Source organism: Perognathus longimembris, chromosome 7 (assembly GCF_023159225.1).
Source record: "Perognathus longimembris pacificus isolate PPM17 chromosome 7, ASM2315922v1, whole genome shotgun sequence".
In the NCBI taxonomy this organism is placed as follows: Eukaryota; Metazoa; Chordata; class Mammalia; order Rodentia; family Heteromyidae; genus Perognathus; species Perognathus longimembris.
This window is the reverse complement of record NC_063167.1, coordinates 36,614,444-36,633,145: the sequence shown is the minus strand read 5'-3', so window position 1 is coordinate 36,633,145 and position 18,702 is coordinate 36,614,444. Positions and strand designations below refer to the sequence as shown.

Sequence of the window (18,702 nt, the reverse complement as noted above, 5' to 3'; positions counted from 1 at the left end):
TCTTTTTTCCATTGTAGTATAGTTCTTTCTTTGTTTTGACTGCATTCAGAATATGTTTCTTGTTGTTAAGGACTTGACTATGATGTGTCTGGGAGTGTTTCGTCTAGGGTCTGGTCTGCTTTCTATATGCTTCTGTTATTTGGGTGATGTTTTCCCTTTTGAGATTGGGGAAATTCTCTGTGATGATTATATTGAATATGTGTTGTATACCTCTGCTCTGATACTCCTCTCCTTCATCTACTCCGATTATATGCAGATTATATCTCTTCTCTCTGTCCACTATCTCCTGGATTAGTCTGCCCTGGAGTTTGACAGTTTCTTGGAGTGCAGTAATCTTCCGGTCCTTATCAGCTGAATCATCATCCAAAAGAGAGACTAGAGATTCAAGATGATCAATTCTTTGAGATGTGGCTTTGAGTGTGGTTTGCATTGAGGCAAATGAGCTGTTTATAGTTGCCAGATCAGCTTTCATTGTGGTAATTTCTTCTTTTAATGAGTTGTATATTGATTCCATTTTTTTCATGCATTTCGTTTCTCGGGATGTTAAGGTCTTCTTTAAGTGAGGAGTGGACTGTATCTATTTTTGCTTCCATTTCTTTCTTGACTTCCTGAAGATCCTTTGAGACTCCATTCTAAGTTCCTGGAATTGTTTTTTGAATTTGTTCCTGAGGCTTTTGATTATTTCTGCTATCTTAGCCTCCAGTGTTTTTTTATTCTCCATCTCCTCTTCAGCGGTACTGTTTTTTGGAGCTGGCGAGTTGGCTTGACCTTTCATAAAATTTGTAATATTTCTTTGTGATTTATGCATCTGGGATGAAGAAGTTATGGATTCTTGATTCCAACCTGCACTTCCTTTCGGGGGCCTGTAGATGGCAGCCTTAGCTTGCCTTTGTGCCGGTTCCCGCTGGTCCACCAGCAGGGACTTGTTTGTATCCGGGCTGCTGCCTTTAACCCCTGGTTCTGAATAGGCTGTGGATTCAGCATGGCAGGGCGTCTCAGGGCTGGCTTTCCTGGTTGAGAGCTGCTTGCCCCGGGGGAGGTTCCTCACTCCTGTGCGGGCAGAGCTGGCTGTGGAATTCAGCTCCATTTGCTGGTAAGAGTTGGGCATCCTCTGTAATGGGGCCGTTTATCTGTCACAGGAGCTCTTTACTCTCCCATCTGATTGTTCCATGCCACCAGTAGCTGCTTGCCACTTTGGGTTTGATTTTAGAATTTCTGGCTGCTGGAGAGTCGGCAGCCACAGGGTCGGCCTCTCAGTTTTTACAAAAGAAAACTCACAACATCTCCCACCCGCACCCTCCATATTACATCTTCCACATGGATCTTTCCACAAATTTCCTCCCAAATTATACTTTGATGTGTAGTTAAGAAACCAGATTCCTATATCAAGACTCTGCGGTGGGTGTGGAGGGGGCTGTCTGTGTACCATTTCTTTCTTTGGATTCTCAGGAAGAGGAAGATGGAAAAAATGGAGATAAGACAGGTGGCAAAGGAACTTCAGAAGAACTGTAACTAACACCATTAGATAGAAGAACATACTGCACTACATACAGAACTGGGTGCTATTGAGAGCGAGACAGAAAGAATAAATGAGCAATCCACAACTCTTGGAAAGTAAAAGAATGTGATAGCCAAAAAGGGTTGGAAAACAGAGGCTACATAAAACTTAACAGAAAGAAGTAGAATGGAAAGGCAGGGTGGGGAGTATGGCTTAGAGATAGAGCCTTGGATGCATGAAGCCCTGGGTTCAATTCCTCAGCACCACATAGAAAGAAAAAGCCGGAAAAGGTGCTGTGGCTCAAGTGGTAGAGTGCTAGCCTTGAGCAAAAAGAAAACAGGGACAGTCCTGAGTCCAAGCCCCAGGACTGGAAAAAAGAAAAGGCATAGATGGAACCAAGCCATAACATCTAACATTTTTCAAAAGAAAGAAAGGAAGCCAGGCATGATAGGTTCATCCCACCATTCATGAAGAGGCGGCCTGGGATACAAAGCAAGACAGGGTCTATTGATGGATGGATAATTGATAGATAAATAGGTAGGTAGGTAGGTAGGTAAGTAGACAGACATAGATGGGTGACAGATAGGCAGGCAAACAGACAGAACAGAACAGAATAGAAAGTACAAAGTCTCTAAAGACAAGGAGTCCACTAATAGCCAGCACAATGGATAAAAAAAAGACCACATGAAATCCAACCATCATGAACTTTCAGAACACCAGAGACAGGGGCTGGGGATATAGCCTAGTGGCAAGAGTGCCTGCCTCGGATACACGAGGCCCTAGGTTCGATTCCCCAGCACCACATATACAGAAAATGGCCAGAAGCGGCGCTGTGGCTCAAGTGGCAGAGTGCTAGCCTTGAGCAAAAAAAAAAAAAAAAGAAGCCAGGGACAGTGCTCAGGCCCTGAGTCTGAGGCCCAGGACTGGCAAAAAAAAAACAAAAAACAAAAAACAGAACACCAGAGACAGAGGGAAGATCCTAGAATATTTTGGAAAGAAAAGGCAGGTTATATATAAAGGAGAGAGAGAGCAAGAACAGCATTGTCTTCTTCACTGAAAGCTAGGAAGCATGGAGCAAAGCCCTCCAAATTCCTAGAAAGCTATGTCCCACCAAACTCAGGATCTGTGAAGCAAGCAGGAAAACACAAAATATTTTCGGGCATGGAGTCTCCACTGCCTCCACTGCCCTTCCCAGGAATCTTCCAGAGAAAGGGAGCAAAGCAATGGGGAAAGCATAGATGACTTTTATGCTTTTTTGTTGTTGTTGTTGGTCTTGGGGCTTGAACTCTTGACCTGGGCACTGTCTCTGAGCTCTTCAGCTAAAGGTTGGTGCTCTACCACTTGAGCCACAGCACCACTTCTGGTTTTCTGGTGGTTAACTGGAAATAAAATTCTCATAGACTTTCCTGCCCGGGCTGGCTTTGAACTGTGATCCTCAGATTTCAGCCTCCTGAGTAGCTAGGATTACGGGCTTGAGCCACCAGTGCCCAGCTATAAGATGACTTTGAAAAAACAAAATATTGTAAATGATACTCAAAAGTTGGTTTCCCTGGGCAATCTGGCCCCAGCATCTGCTTCTCATGCTCACTCCACTGTTTCTAGAAAACAAAAAAAACCTCAATTCTAAAGTACATGTTTAGTCACATTTTAGAGTTTTTAAAATTGAGATTAATTATATTACGGCTGATGGCCAATAAAATATAGCAGTTCTATTATTTGTCAGCTCCTTTATAATTTGCTGTGGTTTCCCATGAATCTTTTCTTTCATGGGCTTCACAACTTTTTTTTTTTTTTTGTCAGTCATGGGGATTGAACTCAAGGCCTGGGCTCTGACTCTGTTCTCTTTTGCTCAAGGCTAGCACTCTACCACTTGAACCACAGCTCTGCTTCTCTGTTTCTTGTGGTTCATTGGAGAGTTTCATGCACTTTCCTGCCCAGGCTGGCTTTGAACTGTGATCCTCAGATCTCAGCCTCCTGAGTCACTAGGATTATAGGCATAAGCCACTGGCACCCAGCATAACTTCCTAACATAAGTTTTACTAACCCATTCTGAGCACAATGAAACAGATTTCCCAGGGCAAAACCACTCAAGGCAGTACCTAGACCATGTGGGTTATGGGTGCTGTAGAACAAGTACCTTTTCCTTGTCTAGAATTTTAGATAGTTCACCTGAGTCTCTCCCAACCACCTGCCATCTCATTTGCCAGCTGAAGGAAATGAGGCTCAGAGAAGTTAAATAACACCCTCCCACTAACATAGCCTGTGCTGTCTCTCCACTGCCTACAGTTTGGCTGGCATTAGGGGCAGCAGCCACGCTCCCTCAAAAACCAAAAAGAAACACTCCCAGCCCACATAGGGTCAGTCCTTCCTGCCCTTAACTGGCATTACAGCTGCACTCACTTCAAGATGTTGTCACGGACCGGGTTGAAAGGGTAGCGCTTAGCTGGAGTCATGTACAAGGACCGATATCGCTGCCTCCTGTCCTTGCTCTCCATCAGCGTGGTGTTGAGGTAGCGCCCCACTGCCACTGGGTTCTGCACCAAGGGGAAGATGGCAGGATTTTAGCTAGCCTGGTTTGGAAACTTGAGCTTGGGTTTCCTCCCCTCTGGCCACTCTTGTCTACCCCAACCCACCATGAGTAGAATTGTGTTCCAAATAAATAAATAAATAAATAAAAGATTTGCTGAAGTGCCTCAGACTTTGACCTTATTTGGAAATAGGGTTGCTGCAGATATAATTGGGATGAGGGATGAGATATAATTGGGATGCCAGAGCAGGGTGGTACCCTGGTCCAATATGACTGGTATCTTTATAACAATAGACACTAATACAGAGGCTGAGTGATGCATTTACCAGGCAAGGCTCAGTGGCCACCACCAGAAGCTGCTGAGAGATTTCAGAGTTGCAAACTCCAAGATTTCAGCCTTCTGGTCTCCCAAGTTGTGAAGGACTACACCTTTGTTATGTATGTTACCTGTGGTCTACCATCCCATGCAGACATCTACCCAACACAGAGGTGTAGAGATGACACAACTTGCCATGATGACAGAGTGAAGGCGGAATAAAGGCAGGACAGGAACCTTGCCATCTGAAGAGATGGACCAATGAGAGGACAGGGAGGTAATAGCACTCCAAGTCTTGGCCAGTGTCAAACCCATTGCCTTCAGCAGAGAGAAGTCTGGCTCAGCAAAGAAGGAATCCCTGCTGGAGATGAAGAGGGCCTTTCTGTCCTCCCATCAGGACCAGCTCTCACATCAGCCCCTCCACTTCAGATGGCTGACCCTGTGGTAGCAGCACAACCACTTGGCTCTCGTCTAAGCTATACTCTGGGTGCCTGAGGACTCAGGTATGGGAGTGTGGAAGGGGACAAAACAGGAGCATCGGGAGAAAGCAGGTAACTTAAAAGCAATTGTAATTGTGAATTTACTTGCATAGAATTTATATATAAATTATACACAAATGATATATGTATCCTGAGAGAGTGTGCTATGGTTTAGACAGAGTGCCCCCCACAAGATGTTCATGTATTGAAGGCTTGGTGGCACTATTGAGAGGTGACTGGAAAAGGAAGGCTCTGCCTTCCTCAATAGATTAACCCATTGAAGACTTCATAGCTGAAGGGACTGTTGGGGGCCAGGGCTTAGCTGGAGGAAGTGACTCAGTGGCTTCTAAAGGGAGCTTGGGATCATGGCCACCTCTGTCCTCTGCCCACCACCACCCCCAGCCCCTTTCCTCCTCCTGGCTTGCATGAGGTGAGCAGTTTTCCTCTACCACAGGCCTAAGAACAATGAGCCAGATCCATGGACTTGAAGTTCACAAACCATAAGTTGGTATCTCTCAGGTACACAGTGACAAAAAGTAGGGAAGATAAACCCAGAGACAAAATAGCAAGCTAATCAACACCACGTAAAACTCCAGCAGGGGCTGGGATACTGGGAATTTGATCTGAGTGCTAGTGTGTGTGCGTGTGTGTGTATGCAGGGTCAAGCCATTTTAATAGAAGTGTTCACTTAAGATTGGTAGGTTTGTGCACCTTTTTTATGATTTGTTTGCTTGGTTCGGTTTTTTGCTGTCTTGTAATACTGGGAATATAAAGAACCCAAGGCCAGGCTGGGAATGTGGCTGTGTGGTAGAGTACTTACCTAGCATGCATGAAACCCTGGGTTTGATTCCTCAGTACCACATAAACAGAAAAGGCTGGACATGGCACTGTGGCTCAAGTGTAGAGTGCTAGCCTTGAGAAAAAGCAGCTCAGGAACAGTGCCCAGGCCCTGAGTTCAGTCCCTAGGACTGGGTAAAAAACAAGAAGAAGAAGAACCTAGCTACATCCCAGCCCCCAGATGTGTGATAATTAGACTCCAATAATAGGTGCACTTGAAACCTTTAAGAGAAAAGTGAAATAGAGGACGAGGTCAGTGCCCAAGGCCATTTGTGGACATAAAGAAGCCATACACACAAAACCTGGGAACTGGCCTGTTCCAAAAGAACACAAACACTCTAAAGCTTATATCACACACACACACACACACACACACACACACGGAAGGGAAGGGAAGGGAGAGAGAACAGAAGAGGGAAGAAGACAGGAGGGACACTTGCTGAACCAGTAATAAGAAATGGTTCAACTCCACCAGCTAAACCTAAGGCCCCAAACAAATATGAATGGCTAGATGGAGCATTTCTCTGCAAAAGTAAGAGAATGGGGTTGCTGCGGGGGGTGGGGGTGAGCCCTCTTAACTCCTTGGTTCTCAAAGTGTGGGCCTTAGAACAGCACTAATCACTGTCATCTGGGAGCTGCTTAGAAATGCCGATTCCACCATAAATTCATATGAAATCTTGGAGTTTGCAACTCTGAAGACCTAGAATAGCCAAAGCTATTCTAGGCAAAAAAAAAGCAGTGCAGGAGGTATCACAATACCAGACTTCAAGCTCTACTACAAGGCCATCATAACAAAAACAGCCTGGTATTGGTATAAAAACAGACCTGAAGACCAATGGATTAGAATTGAAGATCCAGAAATAAAACTGCACTCTTACAGTCAGCTGATATTCGACAAAGGAGCTAGACATACAATGGAATAAACATAGCCTCTTCAACTACTGGTGCTGGGAGAACTGGGCAGCCATAAGCAGAAAACTCAAAGTAGACCCAAGCCTATCACCATGTACCAAGATCAACTCAAAATGGATCAAGGACCTCAATATCAGACCTGAATCCTTGAAACTACTGAAGGACAGAGTAGGAGAGACACTAGAACATATAGGCACAGGAAGGAACTTCCTGAATATAGTCCCAGGGGCACAACAAATAGGGGAGAGACTCAACAAATGGGACTACTACAAATTAAAAAGTTTCTGCACAGCTAAAGACATAACCACCAAAATAGAAAGACAGACAACCATATGGGAAAGGATCTTTACCAGCACAGCAACAGTCAAAGGCCTAATATCTGTCATCTACAGAGAACTCAAAAAACTAAGCCACTCCAAGCCCAGTAAACCAATTAGGAAATGGGCAAAGGAGCTAAAGAGAGACTTCACAAGAGAAGAGATAAAAATGGCAAAGAAACATATGAGGAAATGTTCAACATCCCTGGCAGTAAAGGAAATGCAAATAAAAACAACCCTGAGATACCACCTCACTCCAGTTAGAATAGCCTATACTCTGAACTCAGGCAACAACAAATGCTGGAGCGGGTGCGGGGAAAGAGGAACCCTTCTCCATTGTTGGTGGGAGTGCAAATTAGTACAACCACTTTGGAGAACAGTATGGAGGTTTCTCAAAAAGCTCAATATAGACCTACCCTGTTGTTGGGATCCAGCCTTTAGACTTGATGGGGGGGCTTGACGCCCTTCCCCCCAAGCCCTAAGGGAATGCGGAAGCAGGCTACGTTCTCTGGGTCCGGAACCAGAAGAACTGGCTTTGCACCCAGCCCCCAACTCTCCCGCCAGCCCAGGCGCCTTCCAGTCTCACCCTGGCTCGGCGCTTTCGAGTGACGTTAGCTCAAGGGGATCATGTGACAGCTTTCAGCCTATCGGCGTCCTGGCCGATTGCCCTCTCCCGCTATCATCTCCCTTTACCTCCGCCTTAATAAATCAGTTGGCTCTAGAAGCTTTCTCTGAGACTTGCGTACACCTGACTTTATTTACCGGTAAGGAGGCAGGCACGCTTTCTCGTCCAGCTGCGCGCGTGTGAAGTCGGCCCTGACCCCTCCATCCCATCTTGGATATCTGCCAGCTGGGTGTCCAGGAGAGAGGACGAGAAAAGGGGGTGGCGAGAAGCCTAGCAGAGCCTTGAACCCTACGCCGGGAGAGGCAAACGAGTCCGACACCCTATGACCCAGCCATATCACTCCTAGGCATCTATCCTGGACAGCAGGTCCCAAGATATCAAAAAGACATTTGCACTTCCATGTTTATCGCTGCACAATTCACAATAGCCAAAATATGTAATCAACCCAGATTCCCCTCCACAGATGAATGGACCCAAAAAACATGGTACCTATACACAATGGAATACTACATAGCAATTAGGAATGGTGAAATATTGTTATTCACAGGGAAATGGTCAGAACTTGAACAAATAATGCTGAGCAAGTCAAGCCTAGAACACAGAAAACAAAGGGGCATGATCTCCCTGATATATGACTGTTAAGATGGGGTGGCGGGGAGACAGTAGAGACCAGGTCTGTGAAACCATAAACTTCTTGTGAAATGGTATTTCCCACAGGATTGGGTCAGCGACCCAACATTATGTAACTAAAACCAAACAACTACTCAACATATAAAGGTCAAAATTTGACCTCTCAGTGGAATACAATAGCTCAAAAGCTATGTATGTGCATTCATATAAGACTACTGTTGACATATTGTCTAAAGTCCTAGGCGAATTTTCTTTGGCGTAGGCCACGTGGCTACTGTATATGTTCTTGGTACACTATGTATTGTATATATGTCTGCCTGACCTAGGGAAGGGAAAGAAAAACAGGGAGTAAGATATCACAAGAAATGTACACACTGCCCTACTATGTAACAGTACCCTTTTTGCACAACACCTTGTCAAAAAATTTTGTTTAATTAATAAATAAATTACAAAAAAAAGAAATGCTGATTCCAGGCCCCCCATCCCCGGGCCTACTATATTAGAAGTTAAAGCATGGGGCCCTGTAATCTGGAAAATAACAAGGCCTCCAGGGAAGTGGCCACCTGCTCAAGTAGGGGAAGCAGTGCCTTGTAGAAATGAGATGTGAGTGGGGCAGAAAGAAGTGGCACCAGCCCCTCTAAATATCAATGCCCTGAAGCAAGGAATGTAAAGGCAGGAGAGAATTCCCAGCCCATCACCATGAACCACACAGCCCCACCCACCCAGTCTCACTTACCCAACCTCCCATAACCATCATGGTAGCCTTTGACCGCTTAGCAGCCAGAAGGAATGGTGGTGGATTGACATGCTTCATTGTTGTTTCTCGAGGGAGCCAGAAACCAGGGCCAGATGTGGCCTAGAAGGAAGGAAGGACATCTGAGAGCCCTGACAGTGCTCATCCTGGAACAGGCCTGCTGACTTCATCTGCTCAGCAGGGCGGAGCCTTGAACCAAGGACAGGGTCCCCAGGCCCTGGAGCTCCACAGCTGGGCTCCAAGGCAGCTCTTCCCAGCTCAGCTCTTCCTCCAGGTCAGATCCCCTCCTAGCTCAGGCCAGCTTTCCTTTCTTGAAATGCAAATGCTGATCTTAAATGGGAAAGTGGCTAGCTGGTGTTCAGGAAGTGTTGATCCCACCTCCAGCTGTCATTCCACTCTTTCCCACACCCTTCAGAGCAGACTCTCTGCCTTGGGGCTTGACATAGCCCAGGGCTTCCCATTACTCTCCTGGGAGGACAGTCAGAAACCAGACAGAGCCTGAGGCTACCTGGTCCAGCACCGAATGGACCACCACCTAAAACAGTCCCTGTGTCATGCTCCATCCTAGCCCCATCTGCCCTTGGCCTCTCTCCAGCTCTTGAGAGCCAGGACCCTCAGTCAGGATGGAGTTCCACACTGGCTGACACTTCCTGGGAACCAATCACCAGGCTGCAGGCTCCAAGCTTGGAACACCATATTATTCTCATAAGCACTCACTATCCTCAGAGGCCAGTTTTGCACAGTTAGGCTAGAAGGCTGACAGGGCCAGAGTGACCTGGAAGTGCAGGACCAGGATTGGAGGGAGACCAGCTGGATCTCATCCCTAAGACTGTGCTTGTTCTTCTAACACAGTGACCAAATCCCACCTCCCCAGCCCACCCATAAGAGAACTGTCTTCCAAGAGGGAAGTCAGGCCATAGGGCACACTGACTGGATTTCGAGGGCACTGGCTAATGGTAGTCCAATAAATCCTCTCTGTTGGGGTTTTCGGGTAACGAGGCAATTTCGAAAAAATCCCATGCTTCTTATGGGGACCTGAGTTAAGATCTTCCAGGAAGCTCTTGAAATTTGTGGGTTCCATTGGCTTTTTTTTCTGTTAGAGAAAGAGAGAGAAAAAGTTATGCCAGGAAATGCAAGAGCTCTCTTTACACCCTCACCAGCAGTCAGAACAGAGCAAGTGGCAGGGGCAAATAAGACCAGCTGTCCCAGGATTAGCAGATGCCTCAGCCCACCAGCTGGTAGGGTGGAGCGAGTCCCTCACACCCCCACATACATGCCATACCCTGCCCCCCAGCTTGCCTTTATCCATTTCTTCTCTCTTTCCCTCACTCACTGGCCATTTACTGAACTAGGTAGGAACCATATTTCAACTGAACCAGGAACCATATTTTTTTTTTTGGCCAGTCCTGGGCCTTGGACTCAGGGCCTGAGCACTGTCCCTGGCTTCTTCCTGCTCAAGGCTAGCACTCTGCCACTTGAGCCACCGCGCCGCTTCTGGCCGTTTTCTGTATATGTGGTGCTGGGGAATCGAACCTAGGGCCTCGTGTATCCGAGGCAGGCACTCTTGCCACTAGGCTATATCCCCAGCCCAGGAACCATATTTTAACAGCTCAGGAACCAATGTGGCCAGGTGCAGTGAGTTATGCCTGTAATCCTAGCTACTCAGGAAACTGAGATATAAGGAATGAGCCGAGGCAGAAAAAGATCCCCTAGCTCTTATTTCCAATTAATAAGTTTAAAAAAAAAAAAAGCTTGAAGTGGAGTTGTGGCGCAAGTGGTAGAGTGCCAGCTGTGAGGAAAATAAACAAATAAAGCTAAAGGAAGAGCTTGAGGCCCTAGTCCAAGCCTCAGTACTGGTGTGTGTGTGTGTGTGTGTGTGTGTGTGTGTGTGTGTGTGTGTGTGTGCAGATGATTTTCAGGATACTGAAATGACTCTACAGGATTCTACAGTCACACTTGTCAAAGCCACAAAATGACCACTGGAGACAGTGAACCCCAGGCTGAGGGGAGAAAGCATGTCACTGTAGGTTCATTGACCGTAACAAAATGCTCCATTCTGGTATGGAATGGGGATAGTGGAGAGGAGAGGATGCATGCATGTAAATTTGTACTTACCTCTCAGTTTTGCTGGGAACCTAAACTTACTCTAAGAAGTAAAGTCTAGCTGGGCACTGGTAGATCAAGCCTGGAATCCTAGCTACTCAGGAGGCTGAGATCTGAGAATGGTGGTTCAAAACCAGCCTGGGAAGGAAGAAAACTGGAAGTGGAGCTGTGGTTCAAAATGGTAGAGCACTAGCGTTGAGTGAAAAAGAGTTCAAGGACAGCACCTAGGCTCCTAATTCAAGCCCCATGACTGAAAAAAGAAAGGAAGGAAGGAAGGAAGGAAGGAAGGAAGGAAGGAAGGAAGGAAGGAAGGAAGGAAGGAAGGAAGGAAGGAAGGAAAGAAGGAAGGAAGGAAGGAAGGAAGGAAGGAAGGAAGGAAGGAAGGAAGGAAGTCTATTAAAACAAAGAAAGCAAATGAAAAGGAACATTAAGGGCTGTCACTGTGCAGGTAGAGGCTGGTTGTAGTCTCTCTGTGTGCTGCTGGCTGGTCAGGGGAGGTCTGATATCCTATGGAGAGCAACCAGGTCATGAGGCACAAGCTAGCATCTCTTTACCAAAGAGCCACATTAACTACCACCCTTCCTAGCTCTCCTACTTGCCTCTCCTACTGGCTACCACGCTTGTCACCTGGTAACAGCCATTGATGATTTTGTAAGCCATGCCTCGACTATTAGCAGGCCTACTTGTCTGCTCTGATTGTGCAGAGGAGGAAAAAAAACTAGAATCATTAGACAGCATGTACCCACTGCTAGAAGCATGAAGAAAGCAAAGCACGGTCATAAAATCCCATAAGAACTTGAAAGAGGTAGGCAAGCTAAGGTTCGACCTCAGTTTCCCCTTTCTAGTTCTCCAACAAAGCACTTTCCCTAACCCAGCCAGCCTAGCTCTATGTCTGTGAAGCCAGGAAGATACTTCCTCCAAAACTGCAAGACGCCACACCTGTGTCCAGCCCCGCATCACGGCCTGTCTGCACCTCCAGTGCAGTTCTTGCAGGAGCCAGGAGAAAACTGGCCATGCTTGAGTTCAAATCCCAGTTCTACCTCTCACCAGCTACCTGGCCAACCTGTTTCATCGCCTTACAGGGCAGAGAGCCAAGTGAGCCAGTTGTAGGACAGGACCTAGGCAGCACCTTGCATTTTGTGGAAGAAAAGAGCACCCCCCTCAGGCCACCTGGAGACACACCTGCACAGAGTAATGTCCATAAGGCAAAGGCTTGCTTCTGTCACCAGAGAAGATGTCATAAGGGCCACGGGTGCTGGTAGTTTTTTCCAGGAATGACTTGATGCCATCTTTGACGGTGTAGGTGTCAGGTCCCAGACCACTTCCCTAGAGACAGAATCGGTGACAAGGCCTGCAGGAGAGCTGCAAGAGGTAGGGCACCCTGAAAGCTGCCCTTCCAGCACAGTATGGGGAGGCCTGACTAGGGGAGGGGTACCTGGTTATCCATGGGGGGTGGCTTGTTGGACATCCTGCACATGAGGCCCTCGGAATGTGATCGGTTCCAGGCGTTTTCTTCCAGCCGCGTATATGGGTTGCCCTTCTCCCCATAATTCCCAGGGCCAGGGTAGAAGTTCTGTGTGGCAAAATGAGGACATAAGGGACATCAGTGTTGGTTTCTCAGAGGAAGAGACACCTGGCATCCCCATCCCCAAGAGGGAAATGAGATTTTCATGTGGTCAGAGGGAGTCAGAGGGATATATAACCTTGTCAGCTCTGATCATCTTCCAGTACCCACACCTTCAACAAGTTCAGCCTCATCACCAGACCTCCCAGCCCCCGGCCTGTCCAATCTGTATCTTTCTGCTCTTGTAACTCACGCTTCAGACAATGCAGGCTCCATTCTACCACCCAAGCACAGACCCTTCTGCCCTACCTCTCAGCCCTTGCTTTCTACTGCAACTACTGCCACTCAAAAATCCCTTCCTGCCTACTTTGCCTCAGAAACCAACTAATGCTGGGTGCTGGTGACTCAAGCTTGTAAATCCTAGCTACTCAGGAGGCTGAGATCTGAAGATCAAGGTTCAAAGCTAGCCCAGGAAGGAAAGTCTGTGGACTCTTATCTCCAATGAACCACCAAAATGCCAGAAGTAGCTCCAGTGGTTTAAGCCTTGAACTCAGTGTCCAGACCCTGAGTTCAAGCTCCAGTGCCAAAAATAAAAGGAGGGGGCAGAGGGAGGGAGGAAGAGAGGGAAGAAAGGAGAAAGGGAGGGGGAGGGAGGAAACCCTATTAATCTTCAAAGCCCTTCAGGCACCATCTCTCCTGGGACCACAGAAGCCATCTGCTCCCAGGCCGAAGCAGTCCCATGAGTGGCACGTGCTTCCAGCAATGCTTCCGTTCCACAAAAGCATCTAGAGTCCGGGGTTTATATTCTGACTCTACTGCTTTGGAGATGAAGGGGCCTTGAGCTTCAGAGTCCACTGTAGTAACATAAGGCTGATCATCCAGGGAGTGATGGTGAAGCTGAACAGGATCCCTAAAGGCCCCTGGAATGCCTAGCATATCGTCAGGGTGAGGTGACTGACAGTGCTAGGGAAAGCAACAGTGAAGAACTGTAGCTGGAATAACCATCAACAGCCTAGACTGAGTACCCAGGGTGGAAGTATGGTTATTGTAGGATAATTGAGCAGAGCCACCTGCATGTGGGTGGGTGTCTGGGTGGTCAAACTTAGGTGAAATGTGGCAAGATTTGGCCTGCTGGTGTGCACCTTCTAGCCACATGGAGTCGCTGTCGTTCCACAGCTAACTCGGCTCTGCCCATCTCTGGGGTCTGGAACTAGCCCTGGGAAAGACAAAGAGGCAAGGACCTCTGTTGGACAAATCGGGCCACTGCAAGGAGCAGATCTGTTTATCTCCAAAGCAATGGGAATATGCCTTGGCTCCTTTGAGGAATAGAGGTATGTTGGGATGTTCTGGAGAAAATTCCCAATTGTTCAGGAATCTGGGCCCCTAAATGGTGTGCTGGCTGTATTAGAAGGCCCTCAACTGGGCCCTGGTGCCAGTTCAGTGAGACCCAACTGATGTGGTTGGTCCTCAACACACAGGAATTTGAGTCTCAGAGAGGCAAACCACATCTGTGCTCCCACCTCCAGAAAGGGGCACTGGGGTTCTGGGAAGCAAGCATCCAAAGTCCTGGAGGGACCCCCTGCTCCCAGAGTTCCCAGACAGATAAGGCCAGAAGTAGTGCTGTGGCTCAAGTGGTAGAATGCTAGCCTTGAGCCAAAAGAAGCTCAGAGACAGTGCGCAAGCCCTGAGTTCAAGCCCCAGGACTGGCCAAAACAAAAACGTTGCTGCTCAAAGAATGAGAAGGATCCCCTAAAGAAGCTTAGAGGTGGTTCCCTCAGGCGAGAGTAAAGATAGATGTTCCAGTGCTCAGGGCTGGGGACACAGGAAAGTGTGTCAGACTTAAATCCTGAGATTAGACCAGTCCTCTAAAAATGAAGGGAGCATAGCCCCCAGGAAAATGGAGAGGCTCCAGCAACCTTGTAACTGTGTGACCTGAAAAGGCTGGTTAGCAACCTTTGTGCTCCAGGTTTGTCTGTAAAGTGGACACAACAGGAGTACCTACTTCCTAGAGCTGTCCTGAGGACGAGGTTACCAAGTGCTGGGCTAAGTGCCAGCTATTATTGCTTTAGAATGGAAGGTAATGACTCATTTAAAATACCTCCGGGCATCCCTGTCCTAGGTGGCAGCCACATTCTACACCTGAAGATGCACCTGTAGGTTTCCTGGATGTCAGAGGATGACACGTCTCTGGGTTTCTGAAGAGGAAATACCTGGGCTCTAGAATCGACCATTCTGCTGCTTGGATCCCAGTTTGCACCACCCTCTGGGGAGTCGGGGTGAGGTGAGACACTGAACACCCAACAACAATAGGGACTCCTGGGGGTGGGGGGGGAAGAGGTCCCTAGTAGATCCAGAGGCTTCTGAAAGCTGAGCACTATAGGGTGAGCAGGAGAGCCTGGGGGGCCAGGCAAAAGGCAGCTGGGGGATGAAGGGTATTCCTAGCAGAGGGCTGCAACCAGGTAAGCCCAGGAAAGACCATGGCACACCCTACAGCAGAGTTCAAGAGCAAGGGCAGAAGGGCACTCTGTAAATGGCAGCACTCACTACTGAGGGATGAGAAATGACTCTCTCTCTCTCTCTCTCTCTCTCTCTCTCTCTCTCTCTCTCTCTCTCTCTCTCTCTCTCTCTCTCTCTCTCTCTCTCTCCTGACCTGGGGCCTCATGTGTCCTCCTGGAGAGAGATCACTGTACCCCACACTTTCTTGCAGCCCTTCTCAGCCAGTACCTCTCCCTGCATGTCTGCAGCTGCCCTCCTAGACCTGAACCCCACAAGGAGATGTTCCCCTGCCCGAGACAACCAAGCAGGCCTTGGGGTCCAAACCCTCAGTATCCCTCCCACAGCCTTTGGAATGACCTTTGAAGGAGCCATCTTGGCTTCAAGGGCCTCAAGGCCCAGCTACTCCTTCCCCGTCCCTCTTCCTTTTCTTGCCTAGCTGGCTGGATGTATAGATGACTGGATGAGGTGCTGAGCACCTCATATCTTCCAGACTCTCTGCTGGGACCTAGAGAAGGACCAGACCCATCCCTGTTGAGGTACAGAAAGCCCAGGAGCTCTGAGGACTCAGAGGAGAGCCTGGCCATGCCTGCAGAGGAAGAGGTACAACCAAGACAGGGTGTTTCTGGCATCACCCAGATTGCATGCTGCACTCAGAGAGCAGAGGGTGAAAGGGGTCCTTCTCTGTGGTTGAAAACACCTACCCCAATGAGGCCTCGGAAGCGGATCTCCCCAGAGCTGAGAAGCCCCCGAGTGCTACATGGTTTCTGCTGTAGCTCTTGTAAGAAGTCTTTGAAGTTGTAGCAGCCAGGTCCTAGGTTTTTCTCCTGTCCCAAGAGAAGAGAGGGTAAGATAGAAATTGGGAAGCAGGAACTATCCACACAGGAAGGGGATCAAGGAATGATTTCTTCTTCCAGGATGAGCTGGCACAACCAGGACCCGGAAGGACACTGAAGTCCATGCTTGGAGCAGCCAAACTTGGAAGCCTGGCCCAGAAGAGAAGCCAGCAGCCTCACCTGGTTATGTCTCTCTTTCATGATGGCCTGATATTGGAAGTGAGGCAACTTGGTCAGCCTGGTAGCCTCCAGGGCCCGGGCCCAGCCTGTACCCATTTCCTTCTTCAGCTTCCTTTTGCTGAAGCAGGTCTCTGTGGAGTTGTAGGCCCCAGGTCCTATATGGGACTGAGTTAGAACATGGTCAGAACTGGACCAGCCATACACACCCAGTCCATCCTTAGAGCAAACTCTGTACCGACCCAGTCTATCCTCACCAAACCACCCATGACCTGGCACTAGCAGCAAAACAATCCCCCAGCCCCAATCTTAGCATTTGGGCACTTGGCATTCCAGGCCGGATCCTAACCTCCACTGTCACTGGCCCTGAAACACTTGAGGGAGGCAGAGTAATACTGGAGCCCACAGTGGCCAGCACAGGAGCTGGGACTGGGATCCGGGTCTCTGCAGCCCACAAACGTGTGCTGTTTTCACTATAGTCCATGTCATCAAACACATCAGAAGCCTGATGCCCGATCAAGCTCATACCAGGGGCTGCAGGTATGGAGAAAAGGAGAGAGGGAAGGGGAAGAACACATCACATCCACAGTGCAGCTCACACACTGGGATTGGCTGCTTGGAGGAGTAAAAACCAGACTATGCGGCGGAGGCAAACAGCCAAGAACTCACCAATTCCACACAATAGTGTCTGGAGTAGGGAACCTCTGTGAAGGTGCTGAGTTTCTTTCTTTGGGGATAAATACCAGAGACATCAAACCTAGGGAGACAGGAGGCCCACTGAGCCCAATGTCTAGCACCAGGCCCTGGCTTGGGCAGGAATGGGCAAGCCACTCTCCCAAAACAGGTGACTTTGGATCTGGCCATGAAGGTTGAACATCAGGGCTGCAGTAGCTTGGACCATCTAGGGTGACCCCACCCCCTACCTATCCCACTTCACCCTCCAACTCCTCCTCCCAGCTTAGGTTTTTGCCAAAAAGCCCCATCACCACTAGACTTCATGTATATATGTATATGTATGTGTGTATTATGCTATATATTGCATATATTATTGGTATACTTTATACATAATGCATAGTATGTGTGTGTGCGCGTGCGCACGTTTGAGACAGGTTTTCCCTATGTAGCCAAGGGTGGCCTTGAACACCTTGCATCCTGTTGCATCATTCTCCTTTGTGTTGTGCTGGAATTACAGACGTGAACTACCACACCTAGTTTGTAGATAGCTTTAGTATTATCTGTTTATCAACCTTGCTCCTCTCCCATAGAATGCGAACTATCAAACACCCATAATATATCTGAAGAAAGATGAGACAGTTGGGTGAACTCTCACCCACAACCTTTTCTTGGGGTGGAGGACAGTACTGGGGTTTTGAACTCAAGGGCTTGGATTTGCTAGGCAACTTCTCTGCCTACCACAACAGCCACACTCCCATCCTTCCACCCACAACTTTTTAACTGTGTGACCTATGGGCCAGATCATCTGGCCTCTCTCTAAAGCCGGCACACAGTAGGTGCTCTATGACTTTCAAGGATGCACTAAGGAGATAGAAAAGAAGTTAAAAAAAAAAAAAAGCGCGGTAGCAGGAAAAGTGGAGGGGGTCCAGCTTCCCTTCCTGCCAGCCAAACCCTCCTCCCACCTCCTCTAAACTACATCTCTAGTTTGGGGGCGGGGCTCTAACCACCCACAGCCCCTAGGAGGAGGGGCCGGGCGCAGGCAGAGTCTGCCTTAGAACTTGAGCGCCAGGATGCAGATGGGCCGCACCTGTGGCTCTGCACCCCGAAGGGCGCCCCTCCGAACCACTTGGAGGTGGAGGTCATGGTGCCGGTGGGGTGGTGGTGGTGGTGGTGGTGGTGGTGGTGGTGATGGTGGTGGTGGGGCCCCAGCCAAGAGGTCGGAGGAGCCTGACTTCAGCCTGCCCAGCCCTGCAGCGCCCATCCCCCGTGCTCTTGCCCCCACCCGCCACGTTGCCACGGCAACCAGAGGCTTGTGATTCTCCGCGTCGGTGACACGTGGTGCCCCCAGCCCCTCCCAGAAGTGTTCATTCATTTGTGTGTTTTCCAGGCTGCCTTGCCTTCCCAGAAGATTTAATGGCCCCTCCTGGTGTTTAATATGGAGCTATTGGGTCGCATCATTTGTGGAGGATTTGTTTGCTGGGTGAGACCAGACTCAGAAGGTGCCTCTTAACATGTACCTTGGGATGGGATTTAACCAAGGCCAGAAAGAACACAGATTTGAGCAAAATGGCACCCCACGATGGAAGGAAGGAGGAACGAGGGGCAGGGCAAGGAGAAAGGAGCTTGGAGGACCAAGGTCAGGTTGGAGAGGTGGGCAGAGGGTTGCAGGATCGTCCTCATCTGTCCCTCACACACATAAATATCCACTCTGGACAGACACCATGCAGCATGCCTGCGGCCCACATGTGGTTCCTACCCTGGACAGATACAAGGACCACACCAGAGAGCTCTGTGGGTGGGTCAACCAAGGCTTCCTGGAGTAGAATTCCAAGCTTAACACTGAAGCATGGATGACTTGCTAGGTGAAGAAACTTGAGAGTGTGTACCCCAACAGGATATGGCCAGCTCTCCCTTCTTCCTGTATTTCCCCTTTCCAGCACCCCAGGGTTGTGTCTAACT

General features: G+C 48.6%; 1 protein-coding gene across 1 annotated transcript in view; it reads right to left on the bottom strand.

Moving 5' to 3' along the window:
• The window catches only part of Lexm (lymphocyte expansion molecule), a 30,258-nt gene extending 12,372 nt beyond the window's left edge, over positions 1–17,886 (bottom strand). Inside the window, exons 1-9 of the mRNA XM_048351402.1 lie at positions 17,831–17,886; positions 16,738–16,825; positions 16,072–16,236; positions 15,760–15,882; positions 12,434–12,571; positions 12,181–12,324; positions 9,827–9,988; positions 8,878–8,997; positions 3,899–4,032 (exon numbers count right to left, since the gene is read on the bottom strand). Of these exons, the coding sequence (XP_048207359.1) occupies positions 3,899–4,032; positions 8,878–8,997; positions 9,827–9,988; positions 12,181–12,324; positions 12,434–12,571; positions 15,760–15,882; positions 16,072–16,236; positions 16,738–16,825; positions 17,831–17,886 (1,130 nt within the window). The remainder of the gene's footprint in view (positions 1–3,898; positions 4,033–8,877; positions 8,998–9,826; positions 9,989–12,180; positions 12,325–12,433; positions 12,572–15,759; positions 15,883–16,071; positions 16,237–16,737; positions 16,826–17,830) is intronic.
• Between the last annotated feature and the right edge of the window lie 816 nt (positions 17,887–18,702).